At 39.3% G+C, this 26,320-nt stretch overlaps 3 protein-coding genes across 8 annotated transcripts; 2 read left to right on the top strand and 1 right to left on the bottom strand.

The window, feature by feature from the left end:
* The first annotated feature begins 80 nt into the window (after positions 1-80).
* LOC306943694 (protein BCAP-like) lies at positions 81-11,028 on the top strand. 3 transcript variants are annotated; one of them, XM_079530208.1, is made up of 16 exons: positions 81-131; positions 633-780; positions 888-984; positions 1,320-1,451; positions 1,589-1,663; positions 1,869-1,940; positions 2,041-2,157; positions 2,272-2,457; positions 2,770-2,879; positions 3,257-3,371; positions 4,142-4,252; positions 4,715-4,819; positions 8,640-8,740; positions 9,082-9,244; positions 10,407-10,532; positions 10,689-11,028. In XM_079530208.1, the coding sequence occupies exons 1-16, from the start codon at positions 122-124 to the stop codon at positions 10,854-10,856; spliced, it is 1,836 nt and encodes a 611-aa protein (XP_079386334.1). In that variant the 5' UTR covers positions 81-121; the 3' UTR covers positions 10,857-11,028. The 3 variants fall into 3 exon arrangements, with proteins under 3 accessions (XP_079386334.1, XP_079386335.1, XP_079386336.1); XM_079530209.1 differs by having other exon boundaries at positions 85-124; XM_079530210.1 differs by lacking the exon at positions 81-131 and adding an exon at positions 158-216.
* A 3,325-nt stretch (positions 11,029-14,353) lies between these two features.
* LOC306943370 (CCN family member 1-like) lies at positions 14,354-17,456 on the bottom strand. Its single transcript, XM_079529658.1, has 5 exons — positions 17,317-17,456; positions 16,973-17,186; positions 16,327-16,689; positions 15,651-15,865; positions 14,354-14,704 (listed from the first exon to the last, which is right to left on the bottom strand). The coding sequence occupies exons 1-5, from the start codon at positions 17,362-17,364 to the stop codon at positions 14,402-14,404; spliced, it is 1,143 nt and encodes a 380-aa protein (XP_079385784.1). The 5' UTR covers positions 17,365-17,456; the 3' UTR covers positions 14,354-14,401.
* A 2,608-nt stretch (positions 17,457-20,064) lies between these two features.
* bcl10 (BCL10 immune signaling adaptor) lies at positions 20,065-24,714 on the top strand. Of its 4 annotated transcripts, none has more exons than XM_079529839.1 (3): positions 20,065-20,278; positions 21,621-21,909; positions 22,025-24,714. In XM_079529839.1, the coding sequence occupies exons 2-3, from the start codon at positions 21,675-21,677 to the stop codon at positions 22,459-22,461; spliced, it is 672 nt and encodes a 223-aa protein (XP_079385965.1). In that variant the 5' UTR covers positions 20,065-20,278; positions 21,621-21,674; the 3' UTR covers positions 22,462-24,714. The 4 variants fall into 4 exon arrangements, with proteins under 4 accessions (XP_079385965.1, XP_079385964.1, XP_079385963.1 ...); XM_079529838.1 differs by having other exon boundaries at positions 20,065-20,502; XM_079529837.1 differs by having other exon boundaries at positions 20,065-20,616; positions 22,028-24,714.
* The last annotated feature ends 1,606 nt before the right edge of the window (positions 24,715-26,320 follow it).

The raw sequence follows: 26,320 nt of genomic DNA, 5'->3' as shown, positions 1-26,320 counted from the left end.
CAAATCAACATACAGCAAAACATCACGCCTTTTCTCCTGGCTAACCAATAAGATACTCGTTTTACGGGTGCCAGGCAACCAACCAGCTTAGCTCGAGGATAACAGTTGAAATGGTACCATTATGGTAAGAGGTAAGAAATACCGTTATATTCAACATCATGTTAATATTATGAACCTGAGCAGCAAATGAAGAGTTCATTCTGCTGTTGAATACAAGTTTGTGAGACCTTTAGCTGCTCTTTAGTCAGCTCTTTGTCACATAAACTAGAGTCTTGCTTCCCTTTGCTAATTGGGAGGAGCTAACATTGACAATGTGTCAAATTTGTCATAGACTGTTTTCAATTCAAACTTAGTAGTAATGTTGTTTACAGTTTTTGTTTTGCGCTGCAACTATGTTAATTTCAGAAGTCATGTTTACTATGGGTAGATTGCATCCTCAATGCTTTCATGCTATGAACATGTACTTGCTTATTTTAACTGAATGCAGGGACTATATACAAATTATTTTACTATGGTACATTTACTGAAATGTTATCACAAAGTCCCTGTCAAATAATAAAATATGCATGATTGGACGTTAACTTAGCAGCTATAGGCATATTTGTCTTACACTGAGCTGCACTATTTTGCAGTAAAGCGAACCATGTCTGCTGAGGATAGCTTTCAGGATTCACCTAGATTCAGCTCTACAAGACTAGATGACTCCATAGAGCCAAGGAGAAGGACCATGGCACACAGTAGTAGTCTCAACACAAGAACCCATGGGATTGACATCAACTCGTAAGGCCCCTGGGGACGAATAGTTTCAAACTACTTTATGAATTGAGAGCCAGCATTGACACACAGTCGGTTTTCTAACTCTTCTTCTTTTTATTTTTTTAACGTAGCCCTCTCCTGATAACATTGCTGGAGGCTGAAGTTGCTGCCAGCTCTGCAGCCGTACAACTTGTGTCCTTTAGGGATGCCATGGAGGCTGAATTTGCTGTATGAATTTTATTTACTTGTCTAATTTTAAAAAAATGTTTTCTAAATCATGACAATTTTCTGAAAGATTTGAGGCACATTTAACGATTTTTCAAAAATATCAGACCTACAAGTTCATAGCGCGCCACTCGGTGGCGCGTTATGAGCTTGTAGATCTGCTATTTTTCAATAGCTAAAGTTTAACGCAACGCTTAAAACACCAAAAGGGGTTCCCGCCCAGAATGGCAGATTGATTTAGTGTCTCATGTAGTATGAGTTATTGAATATATGTATCCATTTAACTCTCACGTGTATTTTCCATTCTCCTAATGATTTCACTTACTCTTGAAATGAAGGATTCAAGACAGTCTGCCTCTGACGATTACCGTTTTACAAGACAGAGATGCCTTCTGCTGGAGAAGTTGGAGGATTTTAAACGAATAAACAAATCTGTTCGGCAGCATTTGAAGGAGATTCAGAAAGCAGAGGTTTGTACTTTATAATTTCAATCTTCTAGTCTAGATTTATTATAAAATAGAAATAGTAACTTTATTGCATTTATTGCAAGTGCTGGGAACTTGGGTTTCAGCTGCTTTGATAACTTGTCTGTCACTTATTAATTCAGGCTGATCGAATTAGAAGAGATGAACAGATTGAAGTCTTAGTAGAAAAGATCACAGAGGCTGAAAGTGAAAACATGGTGAGTGTCATCTTTATTTATACAGTGAGTAGTGGGAAAACATGTAAAAGTTACACACTGAATGTAATGTTCTAACATTACAAAGTATATAATTCTTCAGCCACAGTTGAACGTCTGGTTGAAATGTTTGGTACTGCAGATGGGTCAGTCAGTTATAAATAAGTGCTAATCTTTTTCACCCCCCCCCCCCCCCCCCCCACCCCAGCATTTAAAAAGGTGTTTATGCAATACAGAAAAAAGGATTGAAGAACTGATAGATCTGCGGACGCAAGAGCGGGTAAGCCGGAGTGCAGTGAAGTTTTACTTTGGATGTATACATGGTACAGATAAATGTCTTCAGTCTATTCACCATTATGAATCATCGCTGACTTTCAAAGGCAAACATGGAGAGTGCAGTTAACATGACCAGATCTGTGGAGACGACTCGTGCACACCTACAAGGGCAGCTACGTAACAAGGAATCCGAAAACAGTCGTCTGGCAGTGCAGCTCCGGGTACAAATTGCTCCACAGATGTTATATTTCACATTGGTGCTCTAGATGAGATACACTGGGAAGAAAGTGATTCATTTATTTTATATAATCACATTGATCCATGCCATCTTCCAGAATCTAGAGGGGACACTGGTTGAAAGGAAGATGGAAATTGGTGACTTGAAGGGGGCTGTCGCCAGTCTATCTGAGAGAGTCTCAGAGGACAAGGAAACACTCAAGAGGGCAGCCAGAGCCCATAAACGGAGAGCTGAGAGATTTGAAGCTGCTGTTGAAAAATGCTACACTCAGTTGAGAGAGAAGGTGAGGTATGCAATCAGAATGGCAGTCATTGTTGTGATTAAATATGGTCTCTCTTTCATGTTCATCCAATGGAACAGTTACCTTTCCAAACATATAAAAGTAAAAAAAAAGAAAAATAATTATACTTGCAGCCAGTGAGGCTTGTTTTTGTTGTTGTTGTTGTTTTTGTTTTGGGAATATTATTTTATTTGTTTCTATATTGCACTTATTTTAATTCTTTGACTTTTTTGTCTAATTTTATCATGTTCGGAATAAAGTTTTTCATTAATTCATTCATACCTGGATCTCCCTTTCTACTTGGTTCGCATGCAGGACGTTCAGCTGGCCAATGTTTGTGCCGAAAGGGATTCCAGGAGAAACCAGCAGAGGGAGATGACTGAGGAGAAAGAGCAACTTGTTATTCAGACAGCACTGCTAAAAGCGTTAGTCATATAAGTAAAAAAAAAAAAATCAACACTTTTGCGTTGGATAGTGTCATCGGTAACATGGAATCCAGACATTAACATGCCGTACATTGCTGTTTTGTTTTTTTTAAACATATGTTTATTGAATTTTCATAGTAACATAGTAATTTCAAAAGAATTATTGACATATATTTCCCCCCCCCACATCCCCATGGCAGCAAATACAAAACAAAATCTTCAAAGAAATATCAGGAAATCCAGTCCATAATTACAGAACAAATTAAAAAAAAATAACAATAAAATAAAAAGAAACACATTACATACAGTTAAACAAACAAATGCACAATGTAACATTGCTGTTATAAGTGTTTTCTATGATGATGTTTTAAATGCAGGCAAATGGCAGACATGACTGCCAGGCTACATGGGGAGAGGGAGGAATTCACTGAAACTACCAAGACTTTGTTCCAGAGGGTTGAAAAACTCAGTGCTGACAATGCAACACTCAAGGTATAATAATTTTAAAACATATTTTGGTCTCAAGAAATGGTTGCATATTGATATATCTAAAAAACCTAATATGCTGTACTTAATTCATACAACCATTCAACGGGACAGTTCCAGGCAGGCATGCATTCAACAGGCAAGTATGATGGATCAGCTAACCCAAGTAATGGTCAAAGAGCTTAAGAGATAGCCATGTGCGCTGTGCTTTATAGAAAACAATAGAATGGTTGCTAAGATTATTTTGGTGGCAGCCAGGGAGCTATTTAGTTTTCTTGCCGCAGCCTTATAGTGTTTTATACAGTATTTTAGTCTAGTAGCCAAAATGTGAACCCGGACATGTTGAGTACACCAACGTTTTATGTTATAAATGTTTAGTATGGGTCCCCAGCATGTAGAAACTGCCGGATGCTAACTTGCATATGTTGAGCAATTTTCGTAATTGGCACATACTAAACATTTCTAACATAAAACGTTGGTGTACTCAACATGTCCGGGTTCACAATGGGGCTCTATGGGCTGGCTACTAGACTATTTACATTTGTATGCGTGTGGATATTACAAATATAAATGTTATATGGGCTTGTTATAACTATTGCTGAAAACATCCCATAGAATAGTGTTCTGAAAACACCCCAACAACATCCCATAGTGTTCTGTCAGAAAAAGGCACAAATGCCTTATGCATACAGTACAGGCATTACGATTTGATGTACAGTATACTAATGGTAACATAACATTGAACAAAGAGGATTGAGGTATAACTCTGTTGACAGGCTCATACTGCTCATTTGGAGCGGAAGTTAGCTGAATCTGAAGCTGCACTGATCGAGGAGAAGGCTGTCTCACAGGAGAAGCAACACCAAGCTGAAGCGTACCTAAGTCAGGTTAACACTCACTTTCCATGTGTTCATTTTTCAACTCAGTATTAACGTGTTCACTCTACTAAACCGGCTGCTGTTCCTGTTATTAGGAACCAAAATACTAGTTATGTAATGTATGGTATGTTTATTATGTTGTGGTTGTTTCTGTATTTGTACATGATTATATATGTGTTGTAGTGGTACTTTTAGAAGTGGGGGGACGCCACATAAGACACGTGCATGCACACATGCACGCGCATTTGCATGCAGACCTTATAGCCTATAGGTATAGGGGTTAGCAATGCTTAATCGTATCCACAAAAGTCAAAAAACATATTTTTCCCCCAAAAAACATTTAGCCCCCCCCCCACACACACACACACTACACCCCTGATTATAAATACTAATAGAAGCAAGGGCATTACAAATGTTATGTTCGAATAACATGGTAGGACTGTTGTGTTGTATGTGGTGTATTTCTTCCAGCTGACGGAGCTTAGAGATGAAATGGATGTTTTCAGAACAAAACATGAGAGCCTTTCAAGACGGACGGAGAACGAGAGGGTTAGAAAAGATGCAGATGTCGAGAAGGTAAAATAAAACATAATCTGTTTTTTCCGTGACACATTCATGCAAGGTTTGCTCTAAATAGTATTGTGCCCATTCGAAAATGAATGCAAATACATTTATTTACCAGCATACAATATTATGATATGTTTTACTGAACTTCCTTGAATGTTGTTTTGGTTCATTCTAACAGCATTGTTGGTATCTTTTGGCTGTTCATCTCTGCATCGTTGTACCTCCATCTGAATGGAATGGGACTCTGTCACTAGGCCTTTTTCCTGGCTCTCATTCTGCACAGTAACTGTAAATGTAACATCTGTGTTGCATAGGAGTCTGGATTTTACACCTATATGTTGAATCTCTCAAATCTGAGCTGTCAGTCTCAAATCACTTAAAGGACCACTTTTCAACCTATCTTCATATAATAGGAGGGATGTGGGCAGTTTAGAAACCGTCCTCCAGTGACATCATCATTAGGCAGATTTCTTTTTAAACAATATTTGTTTTACAAAAATGTTTAGATTTTCATTATCGTGAGAACGATGGCTTCCATTTCGGTTTCTGAACTGCCCAGAGCCCTCCTATGAGACACAGACATTTTTTCATGATTATTATGAAGATAGGTTGAAAAGTGGTGAAGTAGTCCTTTAAACGAACACTCACGAATGCTCAAGGATGAATCTTTCCATATCCTGCATGCTTTATGCCAGTGGCTCCCAAAGTGGGGTCCGGGGGTCCTTGAGGGAGTTCCAGGGGGTCCCCAGATAAATGATAGTTGAGAACCAAATGGATCCTTATGGGTCTGTAACTCAAATGGAACCAAACGGACCCGAAATTCACATTGATTTTACGATATAAATTGGGGTCTCAGTGATAGAAATGCCATTAAATGTGGGGTCCGTAGACTAATGCATGTCAAACTGGGGATCCCGTGAAATTAAATGGGTTGAGAATCAATTTACAATTTACAATTTAGGCATTTAGCAGCAGACGCTCTTAATCCAGAGCGATTTACATTAAGCAATAACAAAATCACAGAATCACTGCTAGAGCCGTAAAGATCTTCTCTTATGGGGGTCCTTGGCATATATTTTCGAATGGGGGTCCGCGGGGCTAATTAGTGTCAATTTGGGCACTAAATTCAGGTGTGTAATAGTCGTTAACCTTTTGTGTGCCCCCCTCTCACACATGCCACCACATCCCCTGGAGCCCAGGTCAGGCAGGAGCTTCAGGGGCGCGTGGAGTTACTGAGGGCAACCGAGCACAGTCTCTGCGAATGCCAGGAGAAGCTGCGACACTCTGAGAGGAAGTGCTCAGAAAAGTCAGAAGCCATTAGGCAACTGCAGGTTCAGGTGTGCAAAACTGTCCTAAGCGGTAACTTGCGAGTAGGAGAGATAGTCCGGCAGCCGATAGGCTCCTTTTGTTTAAAGTGGGAAAATGTGGTATATAGTCTTTTTTTTATTGTCGGCATTGAGCAATTATTTTAATATATATGTGACCATACAGTACCATTGACATTCTATATACAGTAAGGCAAGATTTTCACATTTTCATTATGCTTTATGTAGCATGTGACATGTAAAACTAGGTGGTTTTCATGATTCTGAATCCATTTCAAGCATTAGTTTTGGACAAAAAACACTTTTTTGTGCAAAACGAATTGGAATGGAATTTCAGAATTCAGAATCATGAAAACCCCCTAGTTTGACATGTCACACTTTTGCCTTACATAGGATGTCAATGGTATGGTTACATATAAACCCCTATAAAACAAATTGCTCAATACCGACAGCCGGTCAGCAAGTGAATTCATCAATGTATGTATATAGACAATATTTTAGGCCAATAAAAAAAACAATATACCAAATTTCCCACCCCACAACCCCGGCTGCCGGACTAAGAACTGTGGTGGTCAGAGAAAAGAAAAAGACAAAGACATTTACCTTCTCTGACCACTAGGTAGCAGTGAAACCCTGTAGATGTCCCAACTCATAGTAGTAGCATCCACTACTACACTGCTCATCTCCTGTTGTTGTGGATTGGTTTTGATTTGTGACGTGTGTGATTTGTGTGTTCTCTGATTGCAGTGAAGTTTCTTTAGGTGGCAACACTCAAATATGTAGCCTACCTGTTTGTTGAATGTATATTTAATGTGTGCTCAAGTTCTAGTAAGCCTTATACCGACCCGAGCCATGTGAGGCCTCTCTCGTGTTTCTGTAGCTGCAGTGTTGTTTTTGGCAGCAAATTTTGATTTTAGTTTTTAGTCATAGTCTCTTCAATAGTTTTCATTTAGTTTCAGTCACATTTTAGTCACCTGGAATGTTTTAGTGTTAGTCTAGTTTTAGTCATAGTCTCTTCAATAGTTTTCATTTAGTTTCAGTCACATTTTAGTCACCTGGAATGTTTTAGTGTTAGTCTAGTTTTAGTCATAGTCTCTTCAATAGTTTTCATTTAGTTTCAGTCACATTTTAGTCACCTGGAATGTTTTAGTGTTAGTCTAGTTTTAGTCGACTAAATATCAGAAGATTTTAGTCGACTAAATCTACAGTTGATTTAGTCGACTAAAATGTATTTTGGCGGGCCTTGATGCCGGACTCGTAATGACTGTTTTTACACTTGATGAAAATAGCCGATCTACAAGCTCACAACGCGACGCGTTGTGAGCTTGTATATCGGCTATTTTCAGCATGCAACCAAGTGTAAAATGACTTATACTGGATCTCTTGTCCACTAGTCCCTTCCTAACATTTTAGTCTAGTTTTTATTTGCTGGCGAAATTGTCAGTATGTTTGGTCTTAGTTTTAGTCATCATAGCTTAGTTTTCATTTGGTTTCCATTTTAGTTTTCGTCAGTGGAAAAAGGTAGTCGACGAAAAATGTTCATCTTAGTTTTAGTCGACAAAATCAACACTACTGTAGCGTGAGGCGGGGTGATGTACAAGTACATCCCCCAGCCATGATGTAGGAGTACACCCCCTGGACTTGATGCTATAGTATGTCACAGGGACGTCGTACACCCCCTTGATGCTGAGTGCCAAGCAGGGAGGCATTGGGTGCCATTTTTATAGTCTTTGGTATGACCCGGCTGTGGAAATGAACCCCGGCCTCCCGAGCTGGTGTGCTCAAATGCATAAATTCTCAGCGGACTGACGCCAACATTAAATCAATTGCTTGACTACTATAGAGGGTATGCGCTAGCCTGGTTAATAAACCAGACCGAATCAGCCGTTAGGTATGCGCATGCATAAAGTCAATGGCAAATCGAGTGGCAAAGTGAGTGGAAAAGTGAGTTTAATGTTGTTTAATATTGTGTAATACAATCAGATAGGACTTTTCTGTTTGGATGTATGGGCTGTCAAGGCCAGAAAGTCGTTTTTTGCCACTCAGTAGGTGTTCCCGCATACCTTCCGGGTATGATGATGATGTCACGCGCATACCCTCTATTGCCCTATTTGTGTTTGCTTGCTGTGTTAAATTGTGCTAAAGTTCCATGTTAGGGCTGGTTACAATGATCAAATCAAATATTACAATTACAATACTGTTGACCAAAATAAATGCCTCAATATTGTGATATTCTGGGGATGCTTACACCAAATATTTACACATTAATTATGTTATAACCTCTCTATATATAATATATATATCAGTGCATATAATTAATAACTAAGGTGGTAAAGGCAAATAATTGAACAGCAGGTAAGTCCAGAAAATTACATCTCTCAAAAACAGGAAAATACAATGAACACGTCACGTATGTGATATTACAAAATTTACATTTCCCTTTAACGCTACTGTTTTACTTGACACATGATATCACAGCAGTGATTCTGAATTCATACCTACAGCTGGACAGTGAAACTAAGAAGCTCAAATCCTCTCTGGAGATGAAAGAGTCAATTCATGAGGCCAACTCACAACTGCAAGAGAGAGTCGCTTCTATTCAAAAGTAAGACAACTGAACCATATATAAACCGTGTGTGTGTGTGTGTGTGCGACTGCGTGTGCGCGGCTGCGCGCACATGCCTGCGGTATATAAAAACAATTATACACACACTTTACTGAGTCCTGATAATGGACAGTCTCAACAGCTTCCAAATTTGACAGTAATGTTAGGATAATAGCATACCGGTATTTGTGGTAAATTACTAAATTGATTTGAAGGGGACAGTTTGTAGTAGTAGTAGATGATAACAATAATAATAATAATGTGTACTTTACATAATTCCTAAAAAAGAATACGTTTTAGAACTTTGCTTGATCCTCACTCGTAAGTGTGTGTGTTTGAAGGAGGACTGAGGAGCTCCTGCAGGAGAACCAGGAGCTGGTGCACAGGCTGACGGACCAGGAGGAGGCTCTGACCTACAGCCACAAGCAGGTTGACCAGCGCTCTGAAGACTGCCACGCGCTCAAATGGCAGCTAGAGACTACTTTGTCTGATGTCAGACTGCAGGTATGAACAAAATGAGTTTAATAAGGGAGTAGGTCACCCCAAGAAATTAGTTATTTTCTATCAATTTCACACCCCATGAAGCCTTGAATTCACGGAGATGTTTTCTTTTTTTTTGCATTCTTAAAAGTCAATATTTGATAACCGCGTCATCAGTCAGCAGTATTCAAATTATTGTTTCGTGGGATGTGTAATTGATTCTTTGGGGTGAACTACCCCTCATATTTACTATATATATATTTATATATGCTTTTTGTTATTGCTTAATGTAAATCGCTCTGGATTAAGAGCGTCTGCTAAATGCCTAAATTGTAAATTGTATACTACTATACATACTTATATTTAATAATTCATTTTTTTATTTTGTACCTATACACAGGTTTAATGTTTGTCTTTAGTTCAATGTTTGTTTTACATCACCATTACATCACCTAATCAACATGAGTTAGACTTTAATATATTAGCGCCACTCACTTCACACAGGTGTAATTTTTCTTCCTTTATTTACCCAGGGTAGTAGCTGAGCACAAGTGCTCATTTTCAGCAACGCCCGGCCTGCACATAGAGACACACAGACAGACACACACATTATAACCTGGGAGCTGACCAGTACAACCACAGTCTTATACCTGTTGCCCACTAAGCAGCTCCACTGGAGCAGTTGGGGGTTCATATTCATATATTGTATTGAGTTGTGCTTGAAATGTACTGTAATTCTGCAAACTGTTAATACATTCTTCAATCAATCAATTCAGTGCCTTGCTCAAGAGCACTTCAGCGGTGTTGACCCAGATTTTTCCTTCCCGTCCGGGGAATCGAACCGGCAACCTTTCGGCAATTAGGGCGCTCCTCTAACCCTTAGGCCACCACTGCCCCAAATTCACAGAGATGTTTTTTGTTTTGTTTTTTTGCATTCTTAAGTCAATATTTGATAACCGCGTCATCAGTCAGCCGTAGACGTCAGTCTTCAAATTATTGTTTTGTGGGATGTGTAATTGATTCTTTGGGGTGAACTACCCCTCATATTTACTATACTACTATACTATACTCGTATTTTAAGAATACATTTTTTTAATATATATATAGTTTCAGGTAACTTTGGGGGTGGCTTTAACTCCTGTAAGCCATCATAATAATTTTGAAACGTGTCCTCCCCCATGGCCAGATCTCTAAAGTGAAAGATACAGCTGTTTCCAGAGAGGCAGCTCTTCAGACGAAGATCCTGGAGTTGGAGGCAGAGAAGAGCAGAAAGGAAACCGAGCTGAAGCTTCTTAAACATAACAAGCAGTCTGTGAGTATTATGTTCCTCTGTTGCACACATGGCAAAATGTATCGTAAGATGTATATAAATTAATCCTTGACTCCATTTGTGTCATATTCCTGGATCCTTGACAAGAGGCTATCTTGCAGTATATTGATCTGGCTGTATGTCTTTCTTGATCAATAGGCAGAGAAACAGTTTGAAATGCGTCTCAAAGACCTGCAACTCAGCTTGGATCAATCCGAAAGCCACAAGAAAAGCATTCAGGGCTACATAGATTTCCTCAAAAACTCTTATGCAATAATGTTCGATGAGGGATCGCCACAATCAAGGTTTGGTTCATTTCTAAAATGACTCTTAAAACTGTTTTAGCACTGAAGCATATACAATTGCACTGTACTGGCTCTGAAGTGAACTTTCTACTTCAACAAACTCAATTATTGTTTTTACAAAATAGTAATATTCTGAATTTACCTTTTTATGTTTTGTCAGGTTTTCATATGGGAAATAAAAAAAAACTTTTAAAGGACCATAACGGCACATTTAATTGACTATTCATCTCAACTTCTGGCATTTATCATCATGAACATGTGAATGGCTTTATTTTTAGCTTTTGAATATGATTCCATGTTGGCTAAAAAGCACATTTAATAGGTCACGGATATTTAAATTTCGTTAAATGGTGCATTTATATAGTGACTTTATCCAAGGCGCTTTACATAGATTGTGCATTACATTCACCCATTCACACACACCGATGGGGGGGGGAACCATGCAAGGCACCAACCAGCACATCAGGAGCAATTAGGGGTTCAGAGTCTTGCTCAAGGACACTTCAACACTAACTCTGGAGGAGCCCGGGTTTGAACTGGCAACCTTGCAGTTGCCATCCAGCCACTCTACCCCTGATCCACCGCTGGGTCAGGGGTTAATAAATTCAGGCAGTATATTTAGATACTTTTCAAATCAGTCTGCTTTTAAATGTGTACTTAAAACGCTACATGGAACAATGCAAGTCGGGAACAATGCAAATATTATGCATAAAAGACACACAGAAATATTATGCATAAAAGACACACAGACAGACAAGTATAGATAAAACCGCTAATCCCCATGTACGGATGACATCATAGTACTGACGTCATAGACTGGCCTGGACATGGCCATATCTGACATGTAACTCCATATATGGACACAAAAGGGACACAGACAGACGGGTTCAACAATATAGCACAACTGGGTTGGGGCAAGCATTTCCAACTTGCATCGTTCCCGAGTTGACCAGTATATCCAGTAGGAGACTCATGTTATCGAATTATTGGCTTAGGCGACAAAAACAAATTAATTCAAGGCTTCATGTCATGTGTAATTGATAGGATTTATTTTCTTTTTTTTGGTGAACTACTGCTTTAAGTTTTTAAGCTAATACACTGGAAGCCAATGATAACAACTTGACTCTAACGCTAAGTTCAAAGTTAAATTCTCAGGAAACATTATGTACTGTAATGTTGTCATCTGCAGTCAGTGTTCTTGGTTATAAAGCCTGATGCTTTTCCAATTCTTTAAGAGGGATACCGTAATTCGTTAGAATGAGCTCAGTGGGGAAAGAAATATATACTGATTGTTACAGCTGAATAATACAATTTATAATAACAATACAACAATAGTCTGTGGCATTAGTGCCTGCCTATAACTGTCTGTCTGTGGCATTAGTGAAAAAGTCTTTGTCCACTGACTAGAGACTGATGGCAATGATTTGACCAGATTTGACTCAAATGATGGTTGGGGAAGAAAATGGTGAGATGAATAGATGTTGGCAGCCGATTCGACTGGTATCAGCTGGACCGATGAATTGTTATGATCATGGTGCCTTATCTGTCCATATAGTTTCTGTATGTTCGATAGAGGGTATGCGTGTGACATCATCATCAAACCAGGAAGTTATGCAGGAACGCCTACTGAGTGGCAAAAAACTACTTTCTGGCCTTGACAGCCCATACATCCACACAGAAAAGTCTTATCTGATTGCATTAAACAATGTTAAACTCACTTTGCCTGTTGCTTTGCCACTCGATTTGCCACTCGATGTGCCATTCACTTTAAGCATGCGCATACTCTCTATTATTCTGAAGTAGTAGAAGTAGTGAACTATCGAAGGTCCAAAATAATCGTCTGAGATATTGCGGCTTGTTATTGGAACAGACCTCTTCCCCAGAGTGTTGTTCTCCTCTCGAGTTCTCAAAGACAAAGATCTATTGTGCTCTTAGAGAGAAGGATGGAACCATTTTCATTTCTGTATGCGTCAGTGCCCTCGCGTTCTTTCCTTTGGTTTTGTTTCTTGGTCTCCTGGTCTTTGCCTGTTTATGTAATTCTGTTGATTGTGCTCTGGGAATTTGTGTCTCCACTGTTTACTGGAAAATATGCTTACATCTGACTTTTTGGCAAATCGTTTTGGAATTGCAGTTCAACACATCACGACACACCCTGATCATTGTGTGCTCATCAAGCTTCCACAACCTTTAGTGACCCACTGGTCTGTTTTACAAACGCTATTACAAGTAATTTCCACTGTATCCACAGCTGGAGATGATTGGTTATTTATGGGTGCTACCGTGCTCTTACAAATTGGGCACAGCTGGGCTACTCTTGCACAATGCACATAAACCATATGAGTGATGGACACATAGTTATTTGTTGAGAAAACTTTTAGTACTTTAATTTATGTACAGTATATCTTTCATTCAATATGAGTAACATAAATTGTTCACTTAGTGGCTGTGCTTAGTCAATATTGTCAGTCTGTCATACTTGGTTGTATTCTGTGGTAAGTTTCGGTTACTCATTGTAAGCTAAACATATCTTTCAAAACCAAATAGGCACGTACTGACACACACAGTACTAATAATGATAAACTATACCCCAGATGTGTTTAAACATAATTGCACTATTCCTTTAAACCCTAAAAAAAAAGAATGATTGCTTATATATTGCTTATATCTAGGCAATATGTCAAATGATTAATAAATAATCATTAAGAAAACGAGCAATAAGAAACAAATTCTATTAAAAATATACATTCATAAATAACACTTTGTAAGTAGAGTATACATACAAAAACATGATTACACATCTTGTAATGATTCCTTTAGAAGCTGCCATGAAATGTTATTTCCTTTTAGTGTGCAGACACGTTATGCTATGATGTCAGTAGAGTTACAGACTTCAAAAGTTTTTTTCATACAGAAAACATATACTGTATATATTTGGATGGTTTAAATATGCTGTAGGTGATCTTTTCTGGTTATCTTTTATGTCTCTCCAGTTCTTTAATTATTAGAAAATATTTTTTTAAGGTGGGTCATTTTCATGCAATCAAGGAGAGAGAACCCTCCCATCAGTTTGTGTTCCAATTTCTTATTTTGTCTTTTGCTTCTTTTTCTTTTTCCCATCACATCCAATTTCACTCACTTTACTCTGCATGAGTTTTTCTTTCTCCTGACTGAATGACATTTTTATGTTGTGTACAAAAGAACTGGAAGGACTGGGAGACCCTTGTTACTGAACAAACACTCTAGGCTAGGGTTATTATGATTGCTATGGGAATATAGAGCTACCGGTATTTAACTTATTGTAACAAGAAATATGACTTACTGTGTCTTTAATAAACAAAAGTAATATATTTTGCTATACTATTTACAATATAACATCACCGCTTCTCAATGAAGCAAAACCATGAGGCTCCAGTATTATGAAGCAATTTCATACAATTTGACTTTCCATTTACATTCCATTTACCGGTATATAATTACAGATGCCTGCAAGCTTAACAGCTTAAACAGCTTAAAAACTCCACGTTTTTCCTCAAAATCTCACATTGTAGGTTATATAGTCTGTCTTCTTTACCCGTAGGATTTGTGAATATCATTTAAGAGTCTGTATAACACAGAGGGGTTATTGTTGCTGTGGGAACAGTTGAAGTCACACTTGCAAGACTGGATCATCATCACATTCTTGCTGAAGGTCTCTCCGTCCTCACAGCGGAACCGGATGTGTACCGTGTGGGTCTGGTGCGGGCTGCAGCACCGACCATCTGAACAGACGCCACAGTACCTCGGTCGGAAGGTTTTCAGACTGTGGCATCCTGCGTGAAACAGTTTAGCCGGTTGCTTGGCCTTTTCTACGTTGTTGCATTTCTGACCCATCTGATAAAGAAGAGAGAACTAATATGATGAATCTAGAATGACAGAATGCTCGGAAGATTCAATCAATCATATTCCATGAAAGGGGCTATAGTAACTATACCAACATGCACATTTTAGTGTCATTGTTTGTGTTTGTATAAAACAGTGGTGGACAGTAACTAAGTACTTTTACTTAGGTACTGTACTTAAGTACAGTTTTGAGGTATTTGTACTTGAGTACCAATACTTTTACTTCTACTCCACTACATCTCAGAGCCAACATTTGTACTTTTACTCCACTACAATTATTTGAAAACTGAAGATTTAAATTTTGATTAGAAAGCATACATTAACCACTTCAACCCTATACATTTCGGCCATTTGAAAATAGCCGATCTACAAGCTCACAATGTGTCGCGTTGCGACACATTGTGAGCTTGTAGATCTGCTATTTTCAATAGATTTTGTACACATTTTAAACTTGTGAAATGGTACATTCTGCACGAGTAATTTAACTTGTAGTACTTTAAGTACATTTTGATGTCGATACTTTTGTACTTTTACTCAAGTACATTTTCAATTCCGTACTTTTCTTTCTTTTCAAAATCTTTTTATTTTCGTTTTATAACAGTATGGGTGTCAAGTCACAGGTTCATAGAAAAAATCAAATCAGATTTTAGTATCAGTGACTGATGTAAACAAACGTACTGTATGAATCACAGAGATCGTGGGCAGACATAATGAAAAGACTGTTATTGTGCAAAACATGCCCCTTCAAGACAAAAGAAAAACATTTTCTCCCCTTCAAGTCCCAATTTAGTAAAGCCAATTCCCAATTCCCCAGCCTCTCTTCAATTCCGTAATTTTACTTGTAACAAAGTAGTTCTAAATTGCAGTTGGTACTTTTACTTAAGTAAAACAATTGAGTACTTTTTCCACCACTGGTATAAAATGACATATAGCATACCTTCACGCTGGTGAAAGCTGTTTGGGAGCATGGGCGAACCTCACATATGCGAGTCTCCTTCACTAATTTGCATTGGCCATTATTTCTGATAATCCCAGAGGACCTAGAGGAAACTCCAGTGCCACAGGACTTGGAACAGGGAGTCCAGGCTGTGGGTTCAGTCACGCATTCCCTTCCTCTGGTTAACGTGGGACCCATAGGTTCACTGTTGAAATCTGAAAATGAACAAGAAGCCTTGAGAGATTATGTGAGTGAGTTATCAATCTCCAGCTGTGCACTTTATATTCTATTACGGAGCCACATTAGCCCTGGCCTGCCTAACTTGGCTTTTTTTGTTGTTGTAATATATTTAAAAATGAGAGATTACTGGGGATTTTTGAGTGGTGTAAACCACTCCTACAACTGGCTTTGTTAGTTTACGTGTCTGTCTGTCTGTTCGTACCAAAAAATGAGCATGGTGCATTGTGATTGGCCGGAATGAGACATTGCGTCACTGACATTACGTCAGACCACAGCTGATCAGTCTATATAAGACACCACTCAGTTCACACGGGTGTGATTTTTTTTTTAAATAGCTGATATACAATCCCACATTGATATAGTAGACTAGAGTAACAGTATGGTTTTCTGCTGTGTGCTATAATAATATGACCAGACAGAACTTGAAACTGCTCACCGGGTAAATCCTTGAGTCCTCCTCTGCCAACAGGAGTCAGCTCATTCTTGTTGTCGGTGATGTCCTGCACAGATTGTCTGTCTCCCCTGTGCTCTTTGCTGTGCTTCTTGGTGGGAGGTCTCCCTGTCTTTTCTTCCTCAGGGCACGATATCATCAGTTGCTCACAACAGCGGCCATGCACCTTGACCAAGCTGGCCTTATTGGCACAGTCCAATTTGGGCCACGTGATTTCATGTGGATGCAGAGAGACGCAACCGACAGCACCATCCATACACGTGCACTGGTGCTTGCAGTCCAGGCAGAAGCTCTCCCCATTTTGGTAAATATGGTTATTGTACTCGCAAGGTCTTCCATCTGATTTGGCTGTTTAGGAAAGAGAAAGAAAGCTGTTAGGTGTGAAGTAAAGAAACATCACAGGTAAACAGTGGTGTCTTCTCTGTAAAGTATTTTAAAGAAAATGATCTATTTGTTGTCTGTGTGTGTGTGTGTGTGTGTGTGTGTGTGTGTGTGTGTGTGTGTGTGTGTGTGTGTGTGTGTGTGTGTGTGTGTGTGTGTGTGTGTGTGTGTGTGTGTGACTGTGTGCGTGCGGCGTGTGTGCGTGCGTGCACGCAGTATATACTGTATATTATTATACAATTCACTGTACCTCGACAGATGCCATTTATTGTACCATGGCCTCCCCCAAAGTTGCACTCCAGTCCCTTGATGTGGTCACACGGCGTGTTACTGGTACAGTCCTCATTGAGCTGCCGTGAGCAAACCTGACAGCAGCCGCATCCATCCAGCACAAGACTGACTCCTGGTCCACAGCTGAGGATATCTCGAGGGCACTCACATTCCATGGGACAAGATGACGAAACCTGCATCGAGTCATGTTTAAGCTGATGACTGTGCTGTATGTCTTTTTCCTTAGGCTCAGAACAGTGGGTTAAAATGATACACTTTGACAAGTTATTACGTTATAAACGAGAATGATAATTATTGACTTACTGTCTTCAAAGTTGCACAGAGGATAACGATGACAAAGAGTGTGCCCATCTTCAGGAGTCAGATGTTTTGTTATTATTTAGGTGGAGAAAATGTCTCTTCCCAAAACACAAAAAGTGTTTTGACTGCTGTGGGCTGGTCGATCTGCTCATGCTCCTTGGTGTCCCCTAGCATCTCCTTTTATACAACAGATGTGACGTATGCATGAACTGACGAGGTGTTCCAAAACTATGTGAGGAATGCTTCTCAACAAGTCCTCCCATAAGCTAAATCCCCCCCCCCCCCCCCTCAGTTAGAGGCACCAACAATCCTTGTCTGTCTTCCATTCTTAGAAATTATTTTCATTTCAAACATGCAATTTCTTTATGCTATTTTAGTGGATTCCCAAACATCTTATTTATTTAATTGACGAAATATATGTAGGCCTAAGGTATATATTTTGGCGCATTGATACCCAAGTGGTTACGGGAGAACCACATAATACTCTTTTATTTAAAGCGACTTTGAGTACTTAGTGATAAATCTAAATTATTATGATTTCATAGTCTCTGATGCCTGACAGCGAGTCCCTGAGATGGAGAGATATTGCTACTTTAAGCATTTCATCAACCCTGTTGCTTGTGTAGGAACTCAGGCCCATCAGGGACTTAACATCAGGCCACCACAAGCTCTGATATAAATATTGAAAGTATAGCCACATATTTCTATGACCAACTGAAACTCTTTCTTGGATTGCAGCCAAGTTTAGACTGTTGCACATTGTCTATGGTAAAAATGTTTGAACTTAAAGTTGATTGAAAGGTGAAACTAATATTTCGTTGCACTGTGGAGTAGAAGCGATATAACTCCATAGTTTAATTGGGGTACGAATAATGAGTGTGAATGAAAGTTTTTGTCTATCCCAAATGTCTCAAAACAAAGACTGGCTCTTGAAATATTTGAACCTTTGGAATCCTTTGTTCATTCTGAATGAGTGTGTCCGGAGTGAGAGAACAGTCAGAAGTAGAACACAAAAAAAAATACATCTCAGAAAGCTTGAGTAATGCGTGAAGCAATAGTCCCTTCAAGATGATTCAACATTGTAGGTTTCTTTGGAAGAACCCTGTGGAAAAAGCATCCACTTCTACCCACTTCAAAGAACAAAGAGAATCACAAGGAAAATGCCACTGCACACATTATGACTTGTGGCCGAGGAAGCAAGGTTGGCACTGGCACAACAACATTCCCTTTATTTTTCGTTTATTGATGCCAACTCAGGCAGATGACAGCATACCTCAGGCTCAAAGCGTTACCAACCTTTTGGACTGGATCGTCACCATGCACTCATGCAGTGCCTGAAAATTGCTCACTTTTGCGTTTTGGAGTGGAGAATTTTCCGGCAAAAGCAGCTGGGTAGAGGAATATGACAAAGGTGTCTAGATAGATAAGTCATACACAGTACGGAATAATCACACATGTCAAAGCTTGTTGTTTAGATGAAGCTATAGGCTTGGAAGGAATATCAACAATGATGCACTAGAACAAATGTGTTCTCTCTCTGAGGCTACAGAGCGTTAAGGATGGTTGATTGGTTCCTATAACCAACTATCATCATTTAGCTAGGGACCCCTGGAACCCATGGGGATCCCCAGACCCTGGCAGCGGTGGCCGAACGGATTGCGGAGCGGTCTTGATACCGGAAGGTCGCCAGTACGAATCAGCGGTCCGACACGTTAAAATTACCACCGCTGAAGTGCCCTTGAGCAAGGCATTGAACCACTACCATGAAATGTTCTATGAGCAGGGCCTGGCTGGAAACAAGTTCTTGAGCTTAGCCCAGATACCCTGGGTAAATATAGTAACTTTGCTTTGCTTTTGTGAACTCTACCGGCCTTTTCCAGTCGTGAGCGAGTCATTACCAGATTCACCACTGAACAATACACAGAAAATCCTGTGTGTAGTACACTCTCAAAGTGGGTTTTTTCTTCTTTTTTTATAGGATTTTATAGTGCAACTTTGGCAAACATAGGCTACATGACTCTCCACCACAGCGATTAATTTATGAAAGATAGGCTACTCATTTACACATTACTCATGCAATTGTTTAGCGTGTGTAATGTAATAATTACCCATTGTTCACTACTTATTTACGATCAGTAAGACGGTGGACTGTATTGGATTGGATGGGGTTTTTGTAGGCATAAAATACCATATAGGGCAGGCCATACAATCTGGAATCCATGGATGGGATCATGGGACCCCAATATGCATGCACTGTAAAATCCTGTGTTAATTTAACTCAGATAGTGTACAAATGGAACACAATGGTATAGACACATAGGCCTACATTAATTTATATCAATCAGATGCATCAGTCAGATATTCCACTCTGGTTAGCTTGGGTGGGAGTTATTCAATGTCACGGTTTACGGTATCTCAGGACTTGACAAACAAGCCTATATCAACGATTACCTCAGATATATTATAACTGCCTCAGGGTTTCAGTTCCTGTAAAATTATAGGGGAAGTAAAAAATAAATAAATAATAATATTATTTTACCACTTTCCTCCAAAGCACTTCTAATATGTAACATAGACAAAAAACGTTATTGTGTGGCAACTGATGTTAGTCCTGGCTGGACTTGTACTGTGCTTAATGCTCTTAATCCATGACCAGTTTCCTATTAAATCATATCAAAACTCAACTGAACACATGGATCAGTTTAAGTATAATACTGCCATCTATCGGGACTCTTTGGAATAACACGATTTATCATTGTGTCATACTTTGCAGGACACTTTGCCCTGCTGTGCTGTGCTCTGTCTCGGATAAGGGTCCAAGGGATAACAATATATTTCATCATATCCTGCGTGTATTGTAAATAGATGAAACGCTGATACATTTGATTTGCTACCATAGCTGTTGGTACTGAGACGTTTGACTAGGTACAGTAGCTAGGTACTACTCCATTGTGTCTACGTAAACGTGAGTACAATCAGGAAGTCAGCTATTTTTTACGGGCTCTCCCTTATATATATACTCTATGGGCTCTCCCAACAAAGTCTCAAACTCGTGTGGTTCGGTCAGTAGGTTAGATTAGATTCACCCGCTTTGATCGACAAAACAATGCAAAAAACCCAATCGCTGAAGCTACAATTTCACTCCAATCTGACGTCTAACATTGGACGTTCCCTTCTAAACAATTCGAAGTAAGTTTTTACTTTATTCGTCCCCCTCCGGAACACCTGAGTTTTTTCACCTAAATGGTGAGTAGAATGGATGTCCAGCTAACAGAAGATGAAATGGCAGATATAAAAAAAGAGGTGAGTAGTAGTAGGCTATTAAACCGATACCTAACAGTGATTTTTATACTATCCTAGAATATAATGTTTCAAATCAACGAAGTGAGAAATAATAGTGTTGTAAATTAAGAATTTAAATTAGTAGTAGTAGGATAGAGGACGTAATGTGTACCCGATGTGGCCTACTACAATAGGAAATGCCAACCACACCTCTGTACCCATACACTCTCTACAGTACTACCATTACTTTGACAGCAACATTGAACATTGCATGGAGTTCCAACTCACATCCTTAATATGATGATTTCCTAACAACTACCCCAATCTTTTTTTCAATGTTTTCTTAGCAATTGCACATTCAACCCCTTTTTGCAGCTTGGAGAATCAGGACGTATAAGTATTAAGTAACATCATCACATACATACAGTATAGTACATCATGTATGTGGTAAACATTACTTAAATATATATAGGCAGGGCAATATCATTTTAAATGCTGGAATATCTTCAAATAATTCCCCCAACATTCAATAATCATGAAGGTGAGCAGTGTGTAATGTCAGGAGTGGGAAAAGCCCAAACAAATAGAAAGACATTTAATATTAATAAAATATGCATGTAATGTAACTTTTTCCTGTAGAAAGGCTTGCAAAGCATTGCGAATAGAGCTTGAATGCTAGACATTTTCCTATAGTTTATTTATAGCCTATAGGCCAGTATTAAAGAAATACCAGAAGTACAATCAATACAATGACTTCCTCCACTGGTGATGGAAAAACTGTGCAATTCCATTCTGCTACCTGTACAGTCAGATTTTATAAACTTCTCATTTTAATCATACCATCTAAGTATTTAAAAAACATAAACTGATGTTGTTTAGAATCTTTAGATAATGGACTAGCATGTAAATATGTGAAGTTGGGTTGCCCCACCGGCTTTATACTAAGAATAAGCCAATTAAACAGTAGCCTGCCCTGCGGTGCCTTCATCATTCTCCCCTCCTCTTCGTGGCCATGCCACATTCAGGTGCTGAATAATTTGCGGCCGTACCTCTGCCAGAAGGTCATTGCTGACCGCCACATGGACTACCTGCGCTCGCGCAGGATTGTTACGAAGGACGACGAGGAGGAGATCCGCTGTTGGGGCACGCAGAGGAAGATGACCAGCCATCTGCTGGACATTCTGGCTGAGAACCCTCGTGGCCTGGACTCTCTGATCGAGTCCATCCAGCTGTCCCGCACCCAAAACTTCATCATCAATAAGATAACAGACGAGGTGCAAAAGGTCAAAAATAAGAAGATGGAGTCTCTCAGGGGTGAGGAGGAGGGCCACATTGTTCGTTGAATCGTGCATTGTATGTTTGAGGCGCAAATTCATTTCTCAATCTTTAACCTTTATTTCAAACGACGTGTGTAACCCTGTCTTTACAGCAGAAGCTTCCAGTTCATCAGCTGACCAGAGCCACAGCACCTCTGGACCGACCGGCGACTACTCCAGGACATTTTCAAACGAGTCCACTATGCTGTACCACCCCGACGGGGAGGCGAGTCCTTCCACGTCGGACATGGGCAGCCTGCCCTCTCTTATGGGAGCGATGGAGGTGTCCGACGTGGGCCGAGGTAGCATGGCTGTGTCGTCGTCGTCTTCTGGCACGTCCTCTATCCTTCCCAGGCCCGGTGACCCCGGGGCCCCTCCGCTGCCCGAGGAGCCGCTGGAAGTGCCCTCGCCCAGCGCAGAATCGGATGCTGGAGTACAAGGGCGCACACACAGCGGAGGGGACTCTAACTTCCAGCCCCTTCGATCGCGCTCTCTCACCCCGACATCGAACAGGGACGTGTATCCATTTGGGCCTCCAAAATCTCAATGAGACCCCACTTCATGCAGACGGGGACAAGCAATCTCCCTCTTTCCCTCTCACTCTGGCTGTGTCCGACATCACTCCCTACTAACTATATAGTGCACTATATATTATACATCATCATTTTTCGACCGCGGTCGAGATCATGGATTTCACAATGCCTATATATTTTGTAGGGGTGTAGTAGTGTCCGAATGTACAGCAATAATTATTATACTCTATAGTGGATGAATACCAAACAACTCGCCCCTTTACCAACTCGCCCCAGATGTACAGCCGGCGGAACTGCGCGGCCTGGTATTCCTAAAGTAACCTAAATAAATGATGCTTAAACGGTTAAACCTCACCTTATTCCTAACCTTAATTAACCTCAGCAAAACTATGCCTAAACCTAACCCTATACCTAAACGTAACCCCAGTAAAACGATGCCTAACCCTAAACTTATTTCTAACTTTATTCTCAGTAAAACAAAATAAAGAATACAAGAACCGTCAGACCGAGCGGTCGGCGTGAGGTCGGCGCAGTGTTGTTTTCGTCGACTAAAACTAAGACGAAACATGTTCGTCGACTACCTTTTTCCACTGATGAAAACTACATGGAAACTAAATAAAAACTAAGCTATGATGACTAAGACTAAATATACTAACAATTTCGTCAACAAATAAAAACTAGACTAAAATGTTAGGAAGGGAATAGTGGACAAGAGATCCAGCATAAGTAATTTTACAATTGGTCTCATGGTGAAAATAGCCGATCTTGTAGATCGGCTATTTTCAGCAAATGTAAAATCAGTCATTACGACGGCATCAAGGCCTGCCGAAATACATTTTAGTCGACTAAATCACCTGTAGATTAAGTCGACTAAAATCTCATGACATTTAGTCGACCAAAACTAAACTAAAACTAAAACATTCCAGGTGACTAAAATGTGACTAAAACGAAGTGAAAACTATTCAAGAGACTATGACTAAAACTAAAATAGAAATTGGCTGCCAAAAACAACACTGGGTCGGCGGAAGAATCGAGGGGCGAGATGGTTTAGGGGCGAGCGTACCTGATACCTAGTGGACTCATCCCCCAAAAGTAGTTTACAACCAATGGTTGCTATCGTGAAACCTACATACCATCAATGCATTGTGCAGAAAGAAAAAGGTTGATCTGGCAGAGTCTGAAATGTGTTTTCCCATTCTGCCGATGATTGCACATTATAGTTGTGGTTCTGATGTCCCCCGGGGGCCAGGGTACGGGGACCCCCAGGGGTCCTTGAGCGGATTCCAGAGGGTCCCCCAACAAAATGAAGAACAGTTTAAACACTTTAAACACACACTTTATGTTTTGGCTATTCGAAAATGGCTGATCTACAAGCTCAGAACGCAATGTGACACATCGCAATTGTGATCGATCTTTGATTGATTGAATACTTTATTAGTCAAGAAATGTCAAGGTCAGTAAAACATTTAGGCTAAAAGGATAACAAAAAAAAGGTCCTGTGGACTTGTTTCCATTGTGGTCCTATGTATGTATTCAATTCATCAACAGAGCAGAGAATATTAACACATTAATATATGTCATCAACAAATACAAATGGCTATATTCACAGAGGAGAAACAGGAAAAGTGACGGCTGCTGTTTTCGAAACATTTGGAGAAATCTTAACACATATTCTCTTATGGAGCTATTTTTAGGTGGGGGTCCACGACCAAATATATATCCATTTGGGGGTAAATGCATGTTTTTTTGTTTGTTTTTTAGAACCACTGATCTCCACAGAAATACCTATATAGGTAGTGAATGAGCAAGTGATTTTGGACACAGCCTCTCTTTATCTCTGTGGGCCGAAGGCAGTGTGGAGAATCTTACATTTAGCTCTGTCAGTCTGCAGCAGGCTATGGAACATGTCTTTAATTCTGTTACCATGCATTTGGATAAACATTACCTCTTCAATGCAGGACATTTAGAATGAAAGTCAAATGAAAGGATTTCTCATTTGACCAAATGTTGTTTGTGATATAATTTGATATGGTCACATTGTCTTTATTATGGCCACTTATCTTTATTTACTAAAATGTCAGACTCAAATGTTCTCGCAGTCACAGCCTATAGACCCATGCTCATGTTTTCTTAATGTTCAATAATGCATATCTTTCTGAAGACATGATATAGAGTAGACTATGACATGTATAGATATTTTATGCTACTCCTTATCAAGTTATGTTTTCTTGTGTAGGTGTAATTAGTAGGTGTCTTGACTCATTGTCACATTTGCTGCTCATGTCTTTGGAAAGTACGAGTCTCTCTGATTAACTGTCAACAACATGGCAGATAGATACAGTTTGAGATCTGTAGTGAACACTGGGATGATCTTTAATAACTTGTAATGAGCCAATCTTGTACTTTCCAATAGTGTCTTCAAACTGTGATACCTACATGGTGCTTTGACTGCTTTCCATTTTTAATGATTAACGACATGTACAGTAGGCCTATGTCAACAATTTGTTTCCACTTCATCACTACAGATTTCTGGAATCACAATGTTGCTAGTTTTCTTTCTTAGTAAGATTGTTCCTGTAAATGATCATAAACTAAAAAGTGACATTTTGATTTTGTATTTTCTCAAACTGGTTTTATGGTATCCTCATTTCAAGTTGGCATAAACATAATGTGTATAAAAGGATGAGTTTCCTCTTTTCAAAATACATGCTAATTCTATCTGAACTAGAGACAAAAAAAAGACACATTTACTTTAATACTCATTTGAGCACAATGCAAAATAGCATTGGAACCACATTCAAGATAATAAAAAACATTCATAGATCTCATATGTTTGCATGTAGAAAGCTACTGCAAGTGGGAATTCTATTTATGTTATGGAAAAACTGGAAAAGCTTAAAATGACACACAGGAATGACAGTCATTGCAGTGAAGTCTGCTGTTGCGACTGACTCGTGAAGTTCAAGAGCTACAGTACAGTACCAAGGCTCAAGCATTACACTAGTTGCTCCCCAGCAAGAGCAAGGTATTCTTGGACAGGTAATTGATTTTTTTTTTTCAATTACACTTTAATTAGTTCATGTATTGTCTACTGCAGTGATTTGTAGCATATAGTGTTTTTAATCTAGAAGTTAAAACTTACTTGTTTAGGTTGTTTTTTGCCTTGTTGAAAAGAAATGTTGGACTATTTGAGACAGTAGCCTAAATATTTTAACTTAATTTACCAAAACAAATCTTCTAAGATCATGTTGCATACTTGCATACTGTCCAAAGCACTTTTTACTACTAGTTTCCATTGGTTCAATATTTTCGAAACAACACGCAGACGTAAAGGGTGTTCAATAGCACTGATTTATGCAAAAAAAAAAACTCAAAATGGAGTTATGAGGTTTCCTCCCGACAGCAATATGTAACTGGATCACTTAAAATATTACATTATTGAAGACACTTCTGGCTACAATTTACCACAATTTAATTTCACAATATGTTGCACACTAAGGACAGCAAAGAGATGGGAGTGGGTAGGCTATAGCTACTGTATATGCAGAAAAACCAGTTTGATAAACATCAGAATGTTTGGTATGGCTGAACTCTTTCCCTTGTCTCCTGAAAAACTGAACGCATTTGATGTGTATCGTACTAAAATGGTATGGTAAAAATGTTGAGTTTAATAAACATCCTCATGACAATACATTACACAAGTAATATCTATCGTATCTTCATCAAGTGACGATGGTACTGTAAGTAGCGTATGTGCAAGGTTCTGAATAAAATACAGCCAGCTTTGTGCGTTGCCATGAATATACCTTTAACTAAATAAATACATAATGATAATTTGGGTAATGGCTTAGGTTCAAGGTGGTCATTGTCACATGC

The sequence above is a fragment of the Electrona antarctica genome (assembly GCF_951216825.1).
Source record: "Electrona antarctica genome assembly, chromosome: 19".
Taxonomy (NCBI): Eukaryota; Metazoa; Chordata; class Actinopteri; order Myctophiformes; family Myctophidae; genus Electrona; species Electrona antarctica.
This window is presented reverse-complemented; position numbering and strand designations above follow the sequence as displayed.